Below are 25,230 nucleotides of genomic sequence, written 5' to 3' on the forward strand. Positions count from 1 at the left end.
AGCACACTGCTATCAAAACGTTCTGACAGGATATGGAATCGATATGATGCTTCGTAAACGTCAGAAAAATCAGTAGGCAAATAAGCTAATCAATAGAATGTATACATTACTTAGATTTCTTAATACTTGTTACCATTAGCCATTGCAAAGGATTTTGTAGTCAACTTACTATCGGATTAAATTTACTCTCAAGGAATAATAAAATGGCAAATCTAAACGCAAAAGAAAGAAAACCCTGTAGATTATTCTTAGAAGCAATAATTTATGGAAAAAATTACTGATTTTGTAGAACTATGGTCATATGGCAATAAAAATATTTTTCAAGATTCTGACATGCAATCCTCAAGAAATTACTTATGTATCAATGACCGTGTACATTGTCAATATCTGGTGTAACCGCCGCCAACTTCAATAACATCCCTGACCCTCCTCCTTACTGACTATATCAGTCGTTGAATTCAACTTTGAGGTATTGGGTTCCATTCTTGATGAAGGGCTTGTTCCAGAAACAACAAGATTTTGTACTAGAGGATCTCTCTTGGCGTATTCTGAGATCCAAAGTGTCCCAAACATGCTCTGGACTCCTGACGGGCAATGGTAGAGTTGCTACTGCCTCTTGACGTAGGAAACCATTAACGACAGGTGCACGATGTATCTCACCATTGTCGTTCTATGAAGATTAGCCTTGTGTTCACAGGAAGGTCATGGAAATGTGGTACAGCTGTCTACGGTGTCTTTCATGTACATCTCTTTCAACAGAGACAGAGACAGAGACAGAGACAGAGACAGAGACAGAGTTAATTTCCAGTAAAAGGCCGTAGGCCCAAAATACATTCGAAAGGAAATTCCAGTGTCTCTTTCAATAGCTTTCAATAATTTCCAAATTTCAAATGGATTCCGCATGCTAATAACTTTCATCTTAGAAATTCGTCAGTTGAGGTAGCCCCAGCTGATTTCCCAAGTTTACGAGCAGTAAGGACAGTTCACTGAAACATGTTATTTGTTTAATGATGGTTATACGTACTGCACGTGATGCTCACCTTTGATCGTAGCACGTGCATAACTAAAATAAATGTATGGTGCCCCCGAAGGGCCAAAATATTCATGATTGTGATACGGATATAAATGATATATGGGGGTTAAACATCATAGGTGTTGCAATACCTTTTTCCACGTGTGCCTATCTCGATGAAACTTTGACAGGTCTTCACACATATTTGTATTGTGTATATGTATTTGTGTATCACATGAATGTTTTGTTGAATAAAGGCTAATTTGAAATGCCCAATCACAGAACCTACGCGCACGCACACACACACACACACGCACGCACACGCACGCACACGCACACATAAACACAAACCGAAACGCACGATCTACGCTAAAGCCACGATGATTTACACACATATTGATTCTGAGCTATTAATTACGTTGCGACCATGCATCGTTGGTTATTTTACTTTCGGAACCCAAACTTGTATTGTTATTATTATTTGAATATTCATAAACAACATACGGTCCTAATTACATTAGCACATGTAGTTCCATTGTGATGTTGGCGGACTGGCTTGTCATATTGTACGCCAACAATAGGTGGCGATTTCCCAGTGAGTGAGTGAGTGAACGGGCGGACGGGCAAGCGAACGAGTGAGTGAGTGAGTGAGCGAGTGCGTGAGTGAGTGAGTGAGTGATGCTGAAGCCCAGGGCGAGAACCTGTGGGTACACGTTATCACATACCAATTATGATAATCGGGGCCAATTCGGATTCGAACCAAGGACCAGACAATTTACGGACAGCAAACTAAAACGTAAATTATTATGAACAATGGCTTAATTGTATTAAATAAATGTTGTTTTACCAACAATAGATAGCAGAAAGTTTACATGGATTATCCATCTCGACGATTATCGTCTCATCGGTTTCTTTGTTTATGTTGATCAGACATTACCGTGGTTGTGACATATTTTCTAATATACTCTGAAATATAAGAAACGCAAAAGTGGGTTTTAGTTGTATGATAATACATTACATAATTGTTCATTGTTCTGGCCAAGGTTCATTATGGCATTCGTGAATTGATTGAATGTCAAGATGAAGGTCATCTGTTCTCAATATCTTGACACCATTGACGTCGCAGACGCCGATGCTGATCAGTCAGAATGACGCCTCGAAGGGGTCGTCTCGGATGAATATCTGTGGCAAGTTCTCATATGCTGTACAACTGTGATGGCTGACAAATGAAAACCCGTCGTTTTCTTAGCCTAACAATTCATGTTCTAGGTTCAATTCATATTGGTGTGTTTGGCCGCCACGCCCTAAACGTATGCGTTTCCCAAACGTTTTTGCATATCTTTGCAACGCGCGGGTACTTTGTTCTACAGGCACAAATCACTCCCGATGCATTCAGATATGAGGAGTTCATTTTTGGCATTAATTTGGTATGAATATCAGCAATTATCCGTCAAATATTTCCAGTTTCTACTTTTGCGTTACTTTTTTCAAGAGTATATCAAGAGTTCTATGTTGTACCTGTTCAGTTTGGAGAAAATTAGCTCGTTTTGCTATTCTATCTTTACTTCCAATAACAAGCGGTCTTGGAGTTGAAAACTAAAACTGTTAATGGCGAAATGAGTGCTTGAGAACGGTTAGTAGTCTTTCAGAAATTTAACGGTTTGCGGCGTCAGAAATAGCCTTTTCACAATGTACCCATGTTGGGATTTGAACCCGGCACTTCCTCGTGACGAGCGAATGCTTTAACCACTGGGTTAACTCCGTATATTGAGTGATATTTCGTGTTGACGCAATTATATTAATTTTGTTTATGTTCATCCGAGCGACATGTGAGTAGAAACGTTAACCAGCCAAAGGCGCAAGTACCTGGTTTAATATATACATAACATATAATAGCCAACATCAGTTTCACCTTGAATATTAAATACCCATAACCCTTACAGGGCCTCACAATATGTGCAGCACATATGGTATCATTTCACCGCGTTGGTACTGCAGACTAGTGGAGTATTTCAATGATGGTGCTACGTAAAGCTATGTCAGGGATACCTCACTGGTAGCCATGGGGTGTCCCCCTTCCTCCGACTTTCTCCTCCCCTCCAGATACCACGGCGTGTTTGTGGTAATAGTCACGGTCATAGTATACATCCCTGTCGGAGGCCAGTTGCAAAGCTTTGGAGTTTTTGTGGAGAAATTAAACGAGGATTTCTGTCCGTATGACTGCCTGCAATTATTGTGTGAGTATACAATAACATGTTGAAATTTCATAACATAACTACATTAATATATGGTATATTTTGTATGTAACATTGATGGTTCGAATCACATGTAAATGTTCTAAAATTGAGTTGAGAAATGCTGTTCCCCTATAACTGTCTCATACATACATACATTCATACTAACATTTGTATAGCGCCGATATCCAGCTCAGCTCAGCTGCTCAAAGGCGCTTTGTTTTTCCCTCGTTCACTGGATGTCAATCTCAACGGCACATCGTATTGTCAATTTCAACTCCCTGGGGATCATACAACTCTTGCAGCTACTGGCATTCCCATGCTTACGAGGTACCCATTCACAGCTGGGTGGACTGGGACACATAGTCACAGTACTTTGTCCAAGTTTACTGCACGTTGCTGTACCGCAACTGGGTGTTTGCACGTATTCATGTGGCCACCATCTGGTCATATACCAACGGATTTGTGGGTTCTTTTAAGTACACAAGGTTGTGTACTGTACACTAGGGGTTGTGACAACACTGAAAGAGCCTGCACACAAAGTTGACTCCAAGGTTTTTACACCCGGTCACAGGTGGGCTCGATCCCGTCACCTCAAGCTCGCTGGATCACTAGTTTCATGTAGGGAGAGAACTAGTTCAGTTAGTTGTTCTGTCTGGGACGAGATTTAATGTATTAGAGGAGAAAAGGGACAAAGGTTTTTCGCTGAATATGGATACATCGTAAGATTTTAAAAATGTTTTCTATGCGTTCGAACTTAAGTGCAAACGACAAAACCCTTTCCTTAATCATAAGAGATCCCTGTTGATAGCAGTGTCAACTGTACAAATCCGGTCATGTCAAAAGCAATGGGTATGATATCATGTGTTCGTGGAAAGGTGAACACCTTACCGGTTGTACCACCAAACATGTCAAGACATTATCAGTTCCGTGAACACAGAAATCTCTTCTAAAACCAGAGACCGCTGAGCGATTCTGACCATGTCAAAACGTTTTGCAAATTATGTAATGTATTGACGTTTTACATCTCTCAATCATTTTCAATGATGATATCATGCGTTCACGAAAAAGTGAGCACATCCTGTCCCACCGAAAGTCCCCGCTACAAACACATCCAAAGCCAGGTCAAGTGTTCCCATTAGCAAACATCGAAGCATACGGTCAAAACAGGACTTGTGTTGGGCCTAATTTGGGCCTCCGATGGCATGTGTACATTGCCGAGTAGAAATACTTTTTAAGACTTTGATGATGTAAACCAAAACATATATTATCAGCTGGTGTTCATTTCACTGTAGATGAAGTTCACAAAATATACAAAGAAAGCCTGGTTCTTTGGAATTATTTTCCGAAACAGCAACGTAAATATTTTGAAAAGTGTTGGGATTGTGACCTTCATATCGCAAACATTGTGTACGTGTATCCAAAACACCACATACACTGTACCCTATAGCGACATTTCCAGTACCTCATGGTCAGTCTATATTGACGGGTTGATTACATACACCGAATTGGCCGATAGGTCCGGATGCCAACATTATCGTCTCAAAACTGTAGACTTGCTGATGCGGTGACTCAACGCTGTTGATGCTGATAACGTCACTCTAAGCATCCGACTGCGTGATGAACTCAATGTTTCAGACTTGTGAGTCACAATCAATATTCATTTAAGAATATTAATGTTGTTTATTATTTAAAAAATATATAATGAATTCAGAATGTACTGTAAAGTCACCAAGAGCAAACAAGCTAGCTCAATCACACATTATATACTGAAATCTTTTTAAATCGTTGGCACGTGTTCTCAAAATATGTATTTGTGGAGTGAATCTGCCACATAAATTCTGATAATTACGAATGCAATGTATGGTAATATATGAATGACTTCGCTTAAATAATGATAAAACATACACGAAAGGCCTGAATAACGATTTCCTGCATGTATCATAATGTATGATATATTGTTATTTCCATAGATTCTCTTTGTATACTCCAGGGTACAATGATCTATAATTCCTTTCCAGAAACTGATTTTCACAGAGTCGCGTATTGCTGAACCCTTGTAAAGGAAATAGTTCAACCATGCCCTTGACCGTATCACAATGAATATTGTCTTTATAACAAACAAGTAACACTACTCTAGTGCTATGAAATGGTATAATAAGCTGACGTACAAAAGAATATACATACCTGTTTTTTTTAATTATTTTAAAATATTTAAAAAAAATCTTTTCATTGTGACTTACGTACACAATGTGTGTGACTTGTAAGTCTCAAACTAAACACTTTTTAAAACATTTACGTTGGTATTTTTTGGAATATATCTACTTTCTTTTTGTACGTCAGTTTAATATATGCTGGATGCTATAACTAGTAAGTGAAATGTGCCTCTCTGTTCGTCTCAATAGTAAATTGACGGAGTAATTCAGAGTAAAATTGTCACTCAGTGTTTGCTATAGGACACGTTGCTCTAGTAGAAACAATTCCACATCTAAGTTATACCTCTACAGGACCCGTGTTCTCGCAACCAAGATCATAACGTAATTCGAATCTGTCAACTTGTTTTGGTTCAACTCGAAAATAATGGTATGAAACTTGAGATGAACCATAATAAAATATCCTCGCCATACTTTTATATATTAGGTTATAAGTGTTTTCAAGATAGCACAGTTTATACGAGACATCTGTTTGAAGTGGTAGAACATTTCACTGAACAGATTCCTGCCAACTGTGGGTAGTGTTTTGTCGCTGTTATTTACGCATTATTTATGACTGTATCATTCACAGCCTCCCCGTTATTACCAATGTGATATGTTATAACCATCAATAACTATATGATACGTGAATATATTTTATTATTCAGCAGAAGTCGAGCCCTTTGGTACAAGAAAAGCTCACGCGTCACAGCAGCGTAGAATACGCTGACTATGACATTAAATGGCTATATGCGTCGCTGTGAATTTATGTTTGATAATCAGGAGATATGTATACTAGTGTCGTGAATACAACCAGCCATTTGTCAACTGCCTCATGAAAAAACAACTTGACAATGAATTTTTAGTAGGTTCAGGGTGATAGGGAGAAAATAATTCATAATGTTGGAATTCGATATGAAATGTATTTGTGGTAAGACCATAGGGTGGGTGGTGTGGTGTTGTGTAGGGCGTTTGATATTTGGTGACGGCGGGGTTGCAGAGATACGTAGGGGTTATATATTTTTTCTTTTTCTATTTAATATTTACTTTTTGGGGTGGGTTGGTGGGGAGTGGGTGGGAGGGGGCTCGTGGGATGATCGTTCGGGATGGGGGTGGGTATGCTGATGGTGGTGGTGGTGGTGGTGGTGGTGTGTGTATGAGGGGGTGGGGTGGGGTGAGGTGAGGTGGGAGAGCGGGAATATGTTATTTTTGGGAGCAGGAAGCGGGGTGGGGGTGGATTTCCGGGGCCGGGCGAGGGAGGAGATGGGGTTGTGTGTGTGCGTGCGTGCGTGCGTGCGTGCGTGCGTGCGTGCGTGCGTGCGTGTATTGCGATGAGCCTGAATTGGATAGCGTTTGGTCGCAAGGTGTTTTCGAGTTTCAGATCCCTTTAGCGTCCGTGCAAAAACATCAATTGAAGTCGAGTCGTATCTTTTCTTTTCCAGTCTAATTTAATCCAGACATAATCTAGACAGACATAAGTTTTGGTATGTATGTTAGACCATCCAGACTAAATGCCAAGTTCTTATTGCTTTTCATCTAGAATCCAATTATGTAGTGAGAACTATTCTGTATATCTCAAGTTAAGATGTTTATTTGTTTACTTTGTCCGTACATAATTATGCAAACCATGTCTTTTTTACATTTTACTGCTGCATTAAGTATCTTATAACCATCCTATATTAAGTCAGCTGACTCTGCTATGGACAACTATGTTTATTTTGGGCGCAGATGTATTACTTCAGTAGTGATATGGGTCGATGGTACAGGTAAATTGCAAGGGCTTTGCTTTTGCCGATTATTGAAATTCGAACCACGTTGCACTGAATGTACATCTGAAGGTTTGATTGACAGGTGAAATGACAGACGTGTGCACGAAAGCAATATGAAAGACATGAAACTGACATTAAATGCTGCCGGCAATACCACAGACGAAATAAAACTAATTCCGTGTTGTTTAATTAAACACAGTGTCGAGTTATAAAACTGTATATAATTAAACCCTGGTAGGGAAAATGAATAAATACAAAGAGTGTCCAGTTGTGACGAATTGTCTGGTGTTTTTAAGTGTTTTTGCCCTTTGGTATTCCGCCAGTGTCTGGACTAAATGTTTGATTTGGTCATAAGCAACCTCCTATAGTCCACCTTTAGCTCGGTTTATAGTCGAGCCTGGATTCAGTGATGGACATCAGCAACCTGTGCACTTGGGATATGATGACAACTCGATCGCTTCTTGCGACGGTAATGGGTTGCTAAATACCAAATTTAACGTTAATACATGTCATCGTATCCTATTGCGTAGATCGATGCTCATGCTGTTGATCACTGGATTGTCTGGTCCAGACTCGATTATTTCCAGACCGCCGCCAAATAACTGGAATATTGCTGAGTGCGGCGTAAAACAACAACCCAATCAACCAACCAAATATATATAATAACCTGTGTTCTGATCCTGTACACACTTCAAGTGTAGTCTCTGAATATATACTACCCATCAAAAGTTTAGACTCACTAGTGTAAATGTAGCCACTTACTTAAGTCAACTGTTCTAAACTAGATTTTGCTAAATATTCCATAATGTTTAAAGGTACTGTTTACACATGAACTGATGTATTGTAAAACAAAGTCGTAACGTTGAAAACATTATTTTCATCAGTTCAATAAATCACGAAATGGAATGAAAACTAGACTTGCTTCATTTAGCGCTTTAGCAATGCAGAAAGGGCTAGGCTGAAGGGAAAGTAATGTGGTTGAGGGAAGGTGAGGCAGACTACCCCTTGTGACTGGACCGTTATGGATACCTTGGCAGTAATTGATCAACACAACATAGATGACGGCAAAAGTATGCGTTAGATGAGATCTGGACTAAACTGAGAACAAATAAAATGTTGAAACGTAAAGAAACCGAACCTGAAATTCGCACAAAGGAACGTTTTTAAGCGATTAAGGCCATGTAAGTATCAGAAGTTTTCTTCGGCGTCTTTTTTCTGTATATAATTACGCGTGGTTTGTGTCACAGTATGAACGTATAACCGTACATCAAACGGCCAGTATTGCGCCATAGAGATCCAATTTTCAGTCCGGGAAGTCAGAGTTCTGGTCTTTCTCAGCTTTTCTGTCAAGCAGTAACTGTTTTATATAGATATAAATATATTTCTTGAGATACTTACACTATATATGTTACAACAGAGTCGTATTAGCAATGTTCAACAAAACGAAACAGTGTAACGTACATCTCACAGATCAGGAAATACGAAAGGTTGTATATGTTCCCCGGGGAGCTGGGAATACATTAGGAATGCACTATGGTCCCTTGACAGGGGTTTAACTCAATTGCTGTTAGATCATCATCATCATCATCATCATCATCATCATCATCATCATCATCATCATCATCATCATCATCATCATCACTGCCATCATCATCATCATCACAGGCAGTTTGCTGTGACCATTTTCATTGGTTTCTGTAAAACAATACCCAACTGAAGTAGGCGTACGCCAGTGTTAGATGGCGGCTAAAATAAATGGTAATATGGTTCCTCTCCAGCTGAAGATGTGTTGCATGTATTGTCATTCTGTACGTGTCATTTCCCTTGTACTCATTAAATGGTGTCCAGCGATTTGTTCTGCTACACGTGGACCGACGTGTTGTGTTTCGGAGACTATTTCAGTGTTTCGGAGACTATTGCAGTGTTTCGTAGACTATTTATGTCTAGTCTCGTTTTATTTGTAATTTGGGCTCAAATCCATGTATAGTTTCTCTTGTCAAGCAGTTTACAGTGAAAACTACAATGTTGTTTCATCTGTGTTCAAGTGCATGGTGGTGACCGGTGTTACAGATTATAATATTTTTCGAGACGAATTTATTGTCATCATTATACTGGATACCCTAATAATGTGTCCATTTAATAATGTGTCCATTTATATAGCGCCAAACTCCACACTAGGTATGCTCATAGCGCTAACAATCAAGGCACAGCACATTATTACCCCGGATAACGCAAGCTGCCTGTTAGGCGCTAGAAGGTTATAGTCATATGACTTTTTCCACCGGGTACCCATTTTCCTGCTGGGTGAACAGAGACAATTTTGAACAAACTCACTTGCCTAAGGTGAGACCACATGTGTCACATGTGCTTCGTTGTGGGGCAGGTCTCAAGTCCTAGAAACTCTCAGGAGTCAAGCTGCCAAATACAGCCACCCATCCAAGGACTCTCCGAGCTCGACGCTGCTTAACTTCACCGATTTGTGACCTGAGCTTTCAGCACAGGACCGCGCACCACCCTAGTGGTTAAAGCGTTCGCTCGTCACGTCGAAGACCCGGGTTCCTTCCCCACATGGGTACAATGTGTGAAGCCCATTTTCTGGTGTCCCCTGCCGTGATGTTGCTAGAATATTGCTAAAAGAGCGTTGAACCTCACTCACTCATTCATGACACTATAATGAATCTCATTTTGAATCAGAACGTTGTTCCCTATTGTCCATTTGAAACATGGGGATAAGCTGGTTCTGTAATTCTATCTTAACAATAAGACTGGTTTGAATTGGTCTTCAGCATCCCATGCCTGTCGCAAAAGGGTTAACGGGATCGGGTGGTCAGACTCGCTAACTTGGTTACTGCATGTCATCGTATCCCAATTGCCTAGATCGATGCTCATGCTGTTGGTCACTGTTTTCGTTCAGGTTCGGTTATTTACAGACAGTCGTCACACAGCTGGGATATTGATTAGACAGGCTTTCAGCAAACAAACAAATAGCAAAACAATAACCATAAAACGCGACGGTTCGTCTGGGTGAGTGTCATTTACTATACCTGCGGTGGGGGTAGCCTAATGGTATAGCGTCCGCTCGTCACGCTGAAGAAACGGGTTCGATTCCCTGCATGGGTACAACGAGTGAAGCCCATTTCTGGTGTCCCCTGCCGTGATATTGCTGGATTATTGACAAAAGCGGCGTAAAACTATACTCGCTCATTCATTCACTCACTATACTTGCCGACGGGGGCGGAGGGGTAGCCTAGTGGTTAAAAACGTTCGCTCTTCACGCTCGAGACGTACCCGTCTTCGATTCTCTACATGAGTACAAATTGTGAAACCCATTTCTGGTTTCCCCCGACGGCGTAAAACCATACTCACTCAATGAATACACTGACTCACACAATGTCAATTTCAAATACAACCACCCGTTTATGGCCACGAACAGTCCCGATTCATGTCCTCTGCGTCTCCCTGCACACAGGGGGTGGTGGGGTAGCCTAGTGGTTAAAGCGTTCGCTCGTCACGCCGAAGGCCCGGGTTTGATTCCCCACATGGGTACAACTTGTGAAGCCCATTTCTGGTGTCCCCCGCTGTGATATTGGTGGAATATTGCTAAAGACGGCGTAAACCAAACTCAGCCAGCCAGTCAGCCCTGCACACAGCTAACACACGGCTGATTGTTAATGAGCAGCAGCCGTGTGACGGTCGGCAGCAGGTGTGCGCTGTACACTACTGAAGTGATGTAGTATCATATTAAATGCGATTATTAATGTGATGACCATGCTGAACGCCGCAATTACATCAAAGATAACATATCTGCCGCGATTTAGTATGTAAAATGACCCTGTAGAGGTAGTGTACGTGGATGTCATGGGGTATCATGTTCTGTGGAAGACTGAAGCACATATTGTCGTATTGTGGGTTGTAGCCCTTATAAGACCAAGCAAATGTGACAATATGGCAGCGAGGAATTGCGACAGCGACACATATTTGGACTTGAAAATATACTGAGTGGTCGTATTGTTGCCTTTCGTTTGACAAATATATATTGCCTATATCTAGTCTGTAAACTTCAAGAACACACTGTGTTCAAAGTCACTGTTCGTAAGATGTCTGGGTTTGTAGTGTGTCATTATACCCCGAAACAGATATCTCTCATCTTATCGACCACCGGTTTGTTTAACCCAGACCCGTTTATGTACAGACCGATGTGATATACCTCACTCTGATAGTTTGTTCTCGAATCCCGGATTGGTATGAACCCAAACAGTACTAGAATTCATACTTTACAAAGGAATGCTTCTTTTTACTACAGGTTTCTCCTATGTCTGGTTAGCCCAAGATTGTGGCGATGTAAATCACTTCATGTTTGAGTTCAAACAACGCTGTATAGATATTAATATACAACACAGGAATAGTAAAATAAGGAACTCATCATTTCTTGTAAATTATAGTACATTTAAGTCACATCTTGAACCTGAACTGTATATTTCCTGTGGCGCATTAAACAAAGATCTTATGCGAATGTTGATCAAATTCCGATACCAATCACATAACTTGAATATACAAAAAACAACGTTTTTCAAAGATAATTGTCCCATATAAAGAATTAGTTTGTAACAAATGTACTTTAAACGTGCTTGAAGACGAATATCACTTGTTGCTAATATGTCCATTTTATAACCGATGCAGATCCCAATGTATTCCAGCCTATTTCTACAGCCCACCTTCAATTGTCAAATTCCGAGCCCTTATGAAGATACACAGTGTCACTGTTCTTAAAGGAATATGTATATTCCTGAAGCAAAACCGACGTTAAAATAATTGTATTATGAATTATATTTCAACTCTACACACCATGACAATGTTGTATTACCTGTTGTACTCTTGGCCACATGGCCTTCAATTCTGAATAAAGTGATCATTATCATCATCATGATCATGAAAGGAAATGTAACACTTGTTACTTTCTAAAGGGGGCATTGTGTATTCACTTTGTGACAATGCTGATTGCGGCGTAAAACAATACTCATTCTATTTCCTATGAGTAAGAACATGATGTACTTAACGTTCTCTTTGTACTAAGTACACTAACAAACCCATATGGCTGACATATTTCGTTACAATGTTCCCAAAATTAATTTTGCGTACCGGCTGGCTGTGGTGGTCAATTTGACAGGAAAAGTTGATGTGTCAACGATACCGTCATTGCCCAGAAGATAAGTATCATGATGTTGTTGATAGGAGGAATGAACTGTACTTGCACTGATGGCCACCAGCAAACATAAACTGTCAAGCTGAAAGTATGCACCACGTTTAATGGTGGCTTAAAAACAAAGTAGAAACGGTTATTCGAATAGCGATGTATTCGATAGTATTATAGTTGTGTTTAGTACTTAGATCTGCAGCGTTTCGGAAACTGTTTCCAGTTCTGTAACGTGTTCATAACGTTTGTAATTGTTTGGTCAAATCCAGAAGAAGTAAAATGGGTCAAATGTTCAAGCGTACATATATAGCGAGCGAGTGAGTGAGTTAAGTTTTACGCAACTTTTAGCAATATTCCAGCAATATCACGACGTGGGACACCAGAAATGGGCTTCACATATTGTACCATTTGGGGGAATCGAACACGGGTCTTCGGTGCGACGAGCGGACGCTTTAACCACAAGGAAGACCCTGCCCCTGACTCCATTCCATATGGCTGTCCCCATAAAGTAACTGAAAGTAGAATTTCTCTATTATCCATTGCAACAATGTCAAACAATGTTTGTACAAAATTAATTAAACATAATATTTACACCATATCCATTAATAATGATTTAGTATGGGTCGTTTAAACCTGCGTCATTATGGGGGCGTTTTGTGTACATGCCTCAAACACACAATGTCAAGCTGAAATCTGATATCTGGTTTAACGTTAAACTTGCATTACTTCCTGATATATGATTTATAATTCAACCTGCATATCTCCCTGATATTCGGTTTAGCGTCAAAAATGCATCCCTCCGTGATATCTGATATAGCGCAAACCTGCATCCCTTCCTGACATCTGGTTTAACCTTAAACCTCCATCTCTCCCTGACATCTGGTTTAACCTTAAACCTCCATCTCTCCCTGACATCTGGTTTAACCTTAAACCTCCATCTCTCCCTGACATCTGGTTTAACCTTAAACCTCCATCTCTCCCTGACATCTGGTTTAACCTTAAACCTCCATTTCTCCCTGACATCTGGTTTAACCTTAAACCTCCATCTCTCCCTGACATACTCACTCAATGAATACACTGACTCACACAATGTTAATTTCAAATACAACCACCCGTTTATGGCCACGAACACTCCCGATTCATGTCCTCTGCGTCTCCCTGCACACAGGGGGCGGTGGGGTAGCTTAGTGGTTAAAGCGTTCGCTCGTCACGCCGAAGGCCCGGGTTCGATTCCCCACATGGGTACAACTTGTGAAGCCTATTTCTGGTGTCCCCCGCTGTGATATTGGTGGAATATTGCTAAAAACGGCGTAAAACCATACTCAGCCAGCCAGTCAGCCCTGCACACAGCTAACACACGGCTGATTGTTAATGAGCAGCAGCCGTGTGACGGTCGGCAGCAGGTGTGCGCTGTACACTACTGAAGTGATGTAGTATCATATTAAATGCGATTATTAATGTGATGACCATGCTGAACGCCGCAATTACATCAAAGAAACATATCTCCGCGATATCTGCCGCGATTTAGTATGTAAAATGACCCTGTAGAGGTAGTGTACGTGGATGTCATGGGGTATCATGTTCTGTGGAAGACTGAAGCACATATTGTCGTATTGTGGGTTGTAGCCCTTATAAGACCAAGCAAATGTGACAATATGGCAGCGAGGAATTGCGACAGCGACACATATTTGGACTTGAAAATATACTGAGTGGTCGTATTGTTGCCTTTCGTTTGACAAATATATATTGCCTATATCTAGTCTGTAAACTTCAAGAACACACTGTGTTCAAAGTCACTGTTCGTAAGATGTCTGGGTTTGTAGTGTGTCATTATACCCCGAAACAGATATCTCTCATCTTATCGACCACCGGTTTGTTTAACCCAGACCCGTTTATGTACAGACCGATGTGATATACCTCACTCTGATAGTTTGTTTTCGAATCCCGGATTGGTATGAACCCAAACAGTACTAGAATTCATACTTTACAAAGGAATGCTTCTATTTACTACAGGTTTCTCCTATGTCTGGTTAGCCCAAGATTGTGGCGATGTAAATCACTTCATGTTTGAGTTCAAACAACGCTGTATAGATATTAATATACAACACTGGAATAGTAAAATAAGAAACTCATCATTTCTTGTAAATTATAGTACATTTAAGTCACATCTTGAACCTGAACTGTATATTTCCTGTGGCGCATTAAACAAAGATCTTATGCGAATGTTGATCAAATTCCGATGCCAATCACATAACTTGAATATACAAAAACAACGTTTTTCAAAGATAATTGTCCCATATAAAGAATTAGTTTGTAACAAATGTACTTTAAACGTGCTTGAAGACGAATATCACTTGTTGCTAATATGTCCATTTTATAACCGATGCAGATCCCAATGTATTCCAGCCTATTTCTACAGCCCACCTTCAATTGTCAAATTCCGCGCCCTTATGAAGGTACACAGTGTCACTGTTCTTAAAGGAATATGTATATTCCTGAAGCAAAACCGACGTTAAAATAATTGTATTATGAATTATATTTCAACTCTACACACCATGACAATGTTGTATTACCTGTTGTACTCTTGGCCACATGGCCTTCAATTCTGAATAAAGTGATCATTATCATCATCATGATCATGAAAGGAAATGTAACACTTGTTACTTTCTAAAGGGGCATTGTGTATTCACTTTGTGACAATGCTGATTGCGGCGTAAAACAACACTCAGTCTATTTCCTATAAGTAAGAACATGATGTACTTAACGTTCTCTTTGTACTAAGTACACTAACAAACTCATATAACTGACATATTTCGTTACAATGTTCCCAAAATTAATTTTGCGTACCGGCTGGCTGTGGTGGTCAATTTGACAGGAAAAGTTGATGTGTCAGCGATACCGTCATTGCCCAGAAGATAGGCATCATGATGTTGTTGATAGGAGGAATGAAATGTACTTGCACTGATGGCCACCAGCAAACATAAACTGTCAAGCTGAAAGTATACACCACGTTTAATGGTGGCTTTAAAACAAAGTAGAAACGGTTATTCGAATGGCGATGTATTCGATAGTATTATAGTTGTGTTTAGTACTGAGATCTGCAGCGTTTCGGCCACTGTTTCCAGTTCTGTAACGTGTTCATAACGTTTGTAATTGTTTGGTCAAATCCAGAAGAAGTAAAATGGGTCAAATGTTCAAGCGTACATTTATAGGGAGCGAGTGAGTGAGTGAACTTTTACGCAACTTTTTAGCAATATTCCAGCAATATCACGACGTGGGACACCAGAAATGGGCTTCACATATTGTACCATTTGGGGGAATCGAACACGGGTCTTCGGTGCGACGAGCGGACGCTGTAACCACAAAGAAGACCCTGCCCCTGACTCCATTCCATATGGCTGTCCCCATAAAGTAACTGAAAGTAGAATTTCTCTATTATCCATTGCAACAATGTCAAACAATGTTTGTACAAAATTAATTAAACATAATATTTACACCATATCCATTATTAATGATTTTAAACATGAGTCGTTTAAACCTGCGTCATTATGGGGGCGTTTTGTCTATATATAGCTACATGCCTCACACACACCATGTCAAGCTGAAATCTGATATCTGGTTTAACGTTAAACTTGCATTACTTCCTGATATATGATTTAACGTTCAACCTGCATATCTCCCTGATATTCGGTTTAGCGTCAAAAATTCATCTCTCTATGATATCTGGTTTAGCGCAAACCTGCATCCCTTCCTGATATCGGGTTTAACCTTAAAACTGCTTCACTTCCTGACGTCTGGTTTAACCTTAAACCTCCATCTCTCTCTGACATCTGGTTTTACATTAAACCTCCATCTCTCTCTGACATCTGGTTTAACCTTATCTGGTTCATCGCAAACCTGCATCCCTTCCTGATATCGGGTTTAACCTTAAACCCGCATCCTTCCCTGATATCTGAAGGATGTGTTAACCCTACATCGCTACCTAATATCTTACTTAGTGTTAAATCTGCATCCCTTACAAATATCTGTTTTAGTGTTAAATCTCGTTCGCTTGCTGATATCCTACTTAGTGTTAAACCTGCATCGTTACCTAATATCTTACTTAGTATTAAGCCTACACTCTTCCCTGAAAAGTGCTTTCAATTTCAACGACTAGTTGTAGCAACTCAAACGTAAACCGCCAATGCACAAGCTACACAATACAAAAGATGAGAATGAACTCGGTCACAATATCGGCCATGATCAAGGAAACTAGAAGCTACTTGACCAACCCATATGCAGGCCTCTGACAATCAAATGCGAAATATTCTTTAACCACAACAATTAATACACAGCAACAAAGCCACTGCACAAACAACATGCAAGTTCAGTTGATCATAGAACTTTTAGTTTTTACTTTAGTCTTTGAAAAGAAGACCGTCATCGCCTTCTCAGCTGATTTGTCGAGCGTTCGTGTCCTATTATCTCCGTGCGTTAATATGATCACTTTACCCATGTTTTACTCATGTGTACGAAAGTAATTTCATTGCCAATTTCTGATTAAAAATATTTGAAAACATAAAAATATATAACGAACACTTTACGGCTTTACCGATCAATAAACAAACCCTACTTTCTCTTTAATGCTTTGAACATAGCTAATTGGTAATGGTAAGGTATTCTTTTGCCTTCATCAACGAACGGTTCAATTTAAACTAATTTCGCAATATCAGTATTTATATCTCAAAGGTTAGATAACTAGGAATATAAAATTCGGTTCTTCGTATAAATATACTTTTAAAATTAGTTAGATATTAATTTAACACCTAACACACAGCCTCATCAAATGACGCACAGAAACCGTTAGAAATACAGCGATACCTCGCTATCAGTTTTACAAAGAGCGTGATGAATGCTCGTGCCAAGCTGTTAAGTGAAAGCCATGTATGCACAGACAGCTGGTTAATAGAAGTAGTTGTGCTATATAGTTGACGTACGGGAACCATGGCACATGTCAGGATGTCATTGCGTAATCCTTTCTGCTGCTGACGTACTTGAATTATGGAACACATCGGGATGTCATTGTACAATCATTTCTGCTGGTGACAAACTCGAATTATGGAACACATCGGGATGTCATTGTCCAATCATTTCTGCTGGTGACAAACTCGAATTATGGAACACATCGGGATGCCATTGTCCAATCATTTCTGCTGGTGACGAACTCGAATAATGGAACACATTGGGATGTCATTGTCCAATCATATCTGCTGGCGACGTACTCGAATTATGGAACATATCAGGATGTCATTGTACAATCATTTCTGCTTGTGACAAACTCGAATTATGGAACACATCGGGATGCCATTGTCCAATCATTTCTGCTGGTGACGAACTCGAATTATGGAACACATCGGATGTCATTCTACAATCATTTCTGTTGGTAACGTACTCGAATTATTGAACATATCAGGATGTCAGTGTATAATCGTTTCTGCTGGTGACGTTCTCGAATTATGGAACAAATCAGGATGTCATTGCGTAATCCTTTCTGCTGCTTACGTACTTGAATTATGGAACACATCGGGATGTCATTGTACAGTCATTTCTGCTGGTGACAAACTCGAATTATGGAACACATCGGATGTCATTGTCCAATCTTTTCTGCTGGTGACAAACTCGAATTATGGAACACATCGGGATGCCATTGTCCAATCAGTTCTGCTGGCGACGTACTCGAATTATGGAACACTTCAGGATGTCATTGTATAATCATTTCTGCTGCTGACGAACTCGAATTATGGAACACAGCAGGATGTCATTGTATAATCGTTTCTGCTGGTGACGAACTCGAATTATGGAACACATCGGGATGCCATTGTCCAATCATATCTGCTGGCGACGTACTCGAATTATGGAACACTTCAGGATGTCATTGTATAATCATTTCTGCTGGTGACGAACTCGAATTATGGAACACATCAGGATGTCATTGTATAATCATTTCTGCTGGTGACGAACTCGAATTATGTAACACATCAGGATGTCAGTGTATAATCGTTTCTGCTGGTGACAAACTCGAATTATGGAACAAATCAGGATGTCATTGTATAATCGTTTCTGCTGGTGACGAACTCGAATTATGGAACAAATCAGGATGTCATTGTCCAATCATTTCTGCTGCTGACGTACTGGAACCATGGCACACATCAGGATACCATTGTATAATCTTTTCTGCTGGTGACGCACTCGAATTATGGAACACATCAGGATGTCATTGTAAAATATTTTCTGTTGGTGACGTACTGGAATTATGGAAAAATCCAGGATGTCACCCGTGAAGGTCCGGGTTAGAATATTGATCTTCAGGATTAACGGGATCGGATGGTCAGGCTCGCTGACTTGGTTGACACATGTCATTGCTTCCCAATTGCGCAGGTCGATGCTCATGCTGTTGATCACTGGATTGAGTGCGGCGTAAAACTGATTATTCACTCACTTCAGGATGTCATTGTACAATGCTTTCTGCGGGTGACGAACTCGAATTATGGTACACATCGGGATGTCATTGTATAATCTTTTCTGCTGGTGACAAACTCAAATCATTTCGCACACACCAGGATGTAATTGTATAATCCTTTCTCCCAGTGACGAACTCGAATCATGGCACACATACAGATCGCGCCATATAGCTGGAACATTTCTGAGTGCGGCGTAAAACTAAACTCACTCACTTCAGGATGTCATTGTATAATCCTTTCTGCTAGTGACGAACCCAAATCATTTCGCACACATCAGGATGTAATTGTATAATCCTTTCTGCTAATGACGAACTCGAACCATAGCACACATCAGGATGTCATTGTGTACTCCTTTCTGCTAGTGACGAACTCAAATCATAGCACACATCAGGATGTCATTGTATATTCCTTTCTGCTAGTGACGAACTCGAATCATGGAACATATCAGGATGCCATTGTATAATCCTTTCTGCTAGTGACGAATTCAAACCATGGCACACATCAGGATACCATTGTATAATCTTTTCTGCTGGTGACGCACTCGAATTATGGAACACATCAGGATGTCATTGTAAAATATTTTCTGTTGGTGACGTACTGGAATTATGGAAAAATCCAGGATGTCACCCGTGAAGGTCCGGGTTAGAATATTGATCTTCAGGATTAACGGGATCGGATGGTCAGGCTCGCTGACTTGGTTGACACATGTCATTGCTTCCCAATTGCGCAGGTCGATGCTCATGCTGTTGATCACTGGATTGTCTGGATTATTTACAGATCGCCGCCATATAGCTGGAATATTGTTGAGTGCGGCGTAAAACTCACTCACTCACTCACTTCAGGATGTCATTGTACAATGCTTTCTGCGGGTGACGAACTCGAATTATGGTACACATCGGGATGTCATTGTATAATCTTTTCTGCTGGTGACAAACTCAAATCATTTCGCACACACCAGGATGTAATTGTATAATCCTTTCTCCCAGTGACGAACTCGAATCATGGCACACATACAGATCGCGCCATATAGCTGGAACATTTCTGAGTGCGGCGTAAAACTAAACTCACTCACTTCAGGATGTCATTGTATAATCCTTTCTGCTAGTGACGAACCCAAATCATTTCGCACACATCAGGATGTAATTGTATAATCCTTTCTGCTAATGACGAACTCGAACCATAGCACACATCAGGATGTCATTGTGTACTCCTTTCTGCTAGTGACGAACTCAAATCATAGCACACATCAGGATGTCATTGTATATTCCTTTCTGCTAGTGACGAACTCAAATCATGGAACACATCAGGATGTCATTGTATAATCCTTTCTGCTAGTGACGAATTCAAATCATGGAACACATCAGGATGTCATTGTATAACCCTTTCTGCTCGTGACGAACTCGAATCATGGAACACATCAGGATGTAATTGTATAATCCTTTCTGCTCGTGACGAACTCGAATCATGGAACACATCAGGATGTCATTATATAATCCTTTCTGCTAGCGACGTACTCAAATCATGGCACACATCAGGATGTCATTGTATAATCCTTTCTGCTAGTGACGAACTCGAACCATAGCTCACATCAGGATGTCATTGTGTAATCCTTTCTGCTAGTGACGAACTCAAATCATAGCACACATCAAGATGTCATTATATAATCCTTTCTGCTAGTGACGAACTCAAATAGGCGCAGGCGCTGAAATATCAGCCCTTATCCCAATGGAAAGTCTTGCTCACTGTAATGAGAGAAATACACTTGTGTAGTGTACATTTCTGAATAATTAGAAAGCGTTCGACCGGTTTTGATTTGTCTCATTTACAAGTTATTAGAAATCTATATCTTACAACTCCATAGAATCATGTTAGTTATGCTGACTTTATGTCTGACATATTTCATGTACAACAAGGCGTTGTCATATCTGCATGGCTCTTCACGCTCCATATGAATTACCTTCTCCCTCAGCTGAATAACTCTGTTTGTGGACTTTATGCAAATCATACAACTTTATTGAGTAGTAGCCCGAATGGCTTGCAACAGCTACTACATATTGGCGAAACGAATACAGACAGGTGAAATACAATGCAGGTAGAAGTGCTATATTATCGTTTAGGTGTGGAACAAAATACCGTCACATTTATATCTACATCCAGTAAAGGAATCCGTTATATGCAGGAGTTTCTGTCAGTACAGACAGGTAGTACCTTGAACGTACGACCGTAGATTGTGAGAAACTCAGAAACGTGATTAATATTAATCAGTACTAGGGCGTGTACTTTGGTGGTCTTAATACAATTACTTCTGTTCGCATATGGGAAAGAATTCTTTCACAATGTAGTCTACACTGCTGTCATGTGTGGGCAAGATTTTCGATGAATGAAAATTAAATGTTAGAAATAATACAAGATACTTATGTAAGAAAATGAAAGGGTTTCCTGAACATACACCCAATGCAATTGCTTGAGATATGAAGGGCCTCATATATTCAAAGATATATAGATCAGTGTGAATTTCATCTTTAGGGGAAACCCTTCAATGCAAACTCCGATTTTTACCCATAGCCAGGTTGGCAAGGTTTAATGTAAAATAACAATCACTGAAAGTGGAAATATGTTATGAAGTCTCCGTGTTTTAACAGGTAACAGCTTGCCACAAAATGTAAGCTTTGCGACTAAATAGACAACCATGCATATACATTTCGATTTAAGAAGGAATATTGGACCCAATTAGTCAGACGGCGTATACACCACCATGATACATTAGCAATGGAAAATCTGTACATCAGATTATCACTGTCTACATACATCTGAATCAGATCCAGTAGCGCACAGAGGTTACGGGAACTTGCTACAATATACCCTGAAAACGTTGCTGATATTGCTAGTCTCGCACGTACAGGGTCATCCTCTACACAGACTAAAGAATGCTACTGTGGCACATTTGCTAATGAGATTGTAAAACAGGTTTTTTGTCTTGTCAAAGCATCCTCCATGAAAGAATTCTTTTTAACAAAATTTGGGATTTACTGGATGTTGACCTGTTTGTGGAACTAAGGGAAGGTGACGACAATCTGTTTTTTGTCTCTATTGTTTGCCTACACAGTGTGAAAGTAGTTTAGATTTCTATGTATAGCAGAAGATGAATCTCACTATATGCTGCACTTTACAACAGTGGGCGTCACTGAATGTATAGATACTGCTAGTGCTGAGTTCCAGTCAGTTCTTGTGATGTACGCTACCAGGACGTCATCAGAACCTTTGTGCAAATGTACTAACATAACATAGCAGAGTTATGTCCAACAAAACGTATTTAGAGGCAGCATAACATTGCTACACTACCATTGCTGGCCGTTTCCCGGGGCCTCTCCTCTCCGGGAAGACACATGTCATCGTACTTGCCCGGGATGAGAAGAAGCAACGTCTACGACGGGATTATAATCGGCTTGTAATGCAAATTCAGTTGTTTCAAACTGTAGCAGACTGTTCAGTACGCTGGTGTCTTCATTGCTCTGACGTCATCTCGCCTGTGTCAACTAATGGTGACACCCTATGACGTTGTTTATTTAGTTGTTAAGTTGTTACAACAACACCCTTTTAGGCGTCTGTGTACAGTTACCAGGTTGGGGTTGGGGTTGGGGGTGGGTTACGGGGTTGCCAACGACTTCATTATGACAAAACACTGATGAGACGAATGATCAAATATCATGTTGTTATCTTCACATATATCACAGCAATAAATACATTCATCCCATGCACCTATCTACATGAAACATTGTTACAAAAAAACCCCTAGAACTGTGTTTTTGTTCACCGGTCTTCAGAAGCGGGGTCATCGTCTGTATGTTCTTCCTTTATCTTCCTGAATACTGAAAAAAACCCAAATCGGTCTGTGAAAAAAATCCAAGGACGGCTCAGGAGCAACGGGGAAGCCAAAACAAATTGCATTATAATGACATCCGTAACATTTGATAAAATTGTATCAATCAATCTTTATTATTTGTGAATTTAACGCAAACCTCCAAAAATATATGCAAAACAAGTTCGAGATGAGATAGATGACCATACACGATGCATAACGCTCTTTTCAATTTTAGTGTGTTTTGTGTTTGATGAAAGTTAAATGGTTTTAAAATGAATCGAATCATTGTGCTCTGTGCTAAATTTGCACATGTAAGAAGGTGTTTGTTTTGTTTTTTTGTTGTTTAACGTCATACTTGGCAATATTCCAGTTCCAGCTACATGACGGTTGTCTGTAAAAAATTCAACCTGGACCACACGATCCAGTGACTAACATCATGAGCATCGATCTAACGGAGATACGAAATAGCATGGTCAGACACATGTCATCGTAAGTCTACTCTTACGACAAACATGATCCATTCTAATAAGGATCTGCACGTGTAAGAAGGGTAATAGGTGAGCATGGTTTTACGCCGCTTTTAGCAATATTCCAGCAATATCACGGCGGGGAAAAACAGAAATGGGCTTCACACATTGTACCCATATGGAGACTCGAACCCGGGTCTTCAGTGTGACGACAAAAGCTTTAATCACTAGGCTACCACCACAGCCCCTTTCTCCACTGCATCACGTCCATGTTCATGCTGCCAGTCTGTTCCTCCGACACGGAAGATTTTATTTACACAATAAGCACTGGTAAAAAGTAGACTCTCTTAAATATCTGAAATTCCATCTTTAAATGTGTTCAGCAAGAATTTAAGAAACATGTTCATCCAGATTATTTGAGAAACTGCTGTTTTGTATTTGTCTATTTCAGAAGAGCAGCTTGTAGTGACTCAGATACAGGACACCATGTGAATCATGATCATGTTCTTATTTACGCTGATACCGAACATTTATGTCTACAAATGTTGTTGTTTAAAACATTTGAAGGCTTTTTGCCTGGTATCATACAGTCGAAGGACAGAGAGTCAATTTGAGTTGAGTCCCTTGGACTTGTGATTTTGGGCTCGAGTCACAGTTCGTGGGTTTGACAAAAGACGTAAAACAACTTCATCACTTCAAACTTTCCTCCCACATTAAAATATTAAAACTATACTCAGCAGCAAAAAACCCAACAAAACGTCAGTACGAATTCAAAATTAGATAGGCACTGTAATCAAATCATTACAGAAATGGACATAATAAGCGGATCAAAACCATTATTTGTGTACAATATCTTGACACATCACTGAATAACTCAGCACAATTTCAAGACATTACGTGAACGTTTGCAGTCCATTCAGACTCTTGACTTCAGCATCTAGTGTGACCACCACGAGCGGCAATAACTGCAACAAAAGCGTCTATGCATGGAGTGCATTAATCGATTGATTGGCACCTGGAACCACACTCTGAGAAAGGCCTGGCGCAATAAATCGGCTGTGTTGGCCTTGGTATGACATTATTCAGTCTCCTCTGACTTTCATCCCAAAGATGTTCAATTGGGACTAAGGGCTGGCCACTGCATCATGTAGGAAGTCCCGCGTAGCTCTGGCAGTATAGGCCTGGGCGTTATCATGCTGGAAAATGTTGTTCCGGTGACGTGCAAAATGTGGTATGATGTGGGGTCTGAGAGCTTGGTCGATGTAGCGCACCGCTGTGATGCCGCCTCCTCTCCCTGGACCAAGGTTCCGGAACACCACAGGACCCATTCTCTGGTTCAGGACTATTCCACCCATACCATGATGCTTGCACCTCCCCATGAGTCTCTTTCCATAACACATTGGTCTGAGTAACGCTGGCCACGTCGTCGCCATATTCTTGTTCTGCCATCTGCAGTTGATACGCAGTACCGACTCTCATCTGTGAACAGAACAGTTCTCCATTGCCTGTATCGCCAGTGTTGGTGTTGTAGGGCAAACTGTAGACGTTCACGCCGATGACGAGGGGTGAGGATAGGTCCACGGTAAGGTCTACGGCAATGGATGTTCGCGCTGTTAAGACGTCGGCGTACTGTATCAGTACTGATTGTTTTTCCGTGTGTTCCCACTGTCTGGCGTGCTGTTTCGCATGCCTGCATGAAGGGATTCTGTACATACTGTCGCACATCATGGCAGTCTTGTCGTCTTGTGGTCACCCTTGGTCTGCCAGTACGGGGGGCGATCATTTATGGTGTTGGTGGCCCAGAAAAGTTGCTGCAACCTGCAGATGGTCCGAACGTTGACCTGGAATTTATTGGCAACGGCTTGTGCAGTGTCGCCAGTTTCAAGTCTTCCTAGCGCCTGGTTTCTCTGAGCTGTCGTGAGTCGCGGCATCCTGCTGACGTTGTAATGTGAATGTTTCAACCAGGTTTGGAGGTGTATTTTATAGAGCTGGTCCTTGTG

At 40.5% G+C, this 25,230-nt stretch overlaps 1 protein-coding gene across 1 annotated transcript in view; it reads left to right on the plus strand.

Annotated features, from left to right (window-relative positions):
- Positions 1-3,012: 3,012 nt before the first annotated feature.
- Positions 3,013-25,230, plus strand: part of LOC124282733 (monocarboxylate transporter 6-like) — a 40,779-nt gene continuing 18,561 nt past the window's right edge. The window contains exon 1 of the mRNA XM_046718754.1: positions 3,013-3,249. Coding sequence (XP_046574710.1) covers positions 3,075-3,249 — 175 coding nt within the window. The 5' untranslated portion in view covers positions 3,013-3,074. The remainder of the gene's footprint in view (positions 3,250-25,230) is intronic.

This window comes from Haliotis rubra, unplaced genomic scaffold, assembly GCF_003918875.1.
Source record: "Haliotis rubra isolate DU_JTF1 unplaced genomic scaffold, ASM391887v1 Scf301, whole genome shotgun sequence".
Lineage (NCBI taxonomy): Eukaryota > Metazoa > Mollusca > Gastropoda > Lepetellida > Haliotidae > Haliotis > Haliotis rubra.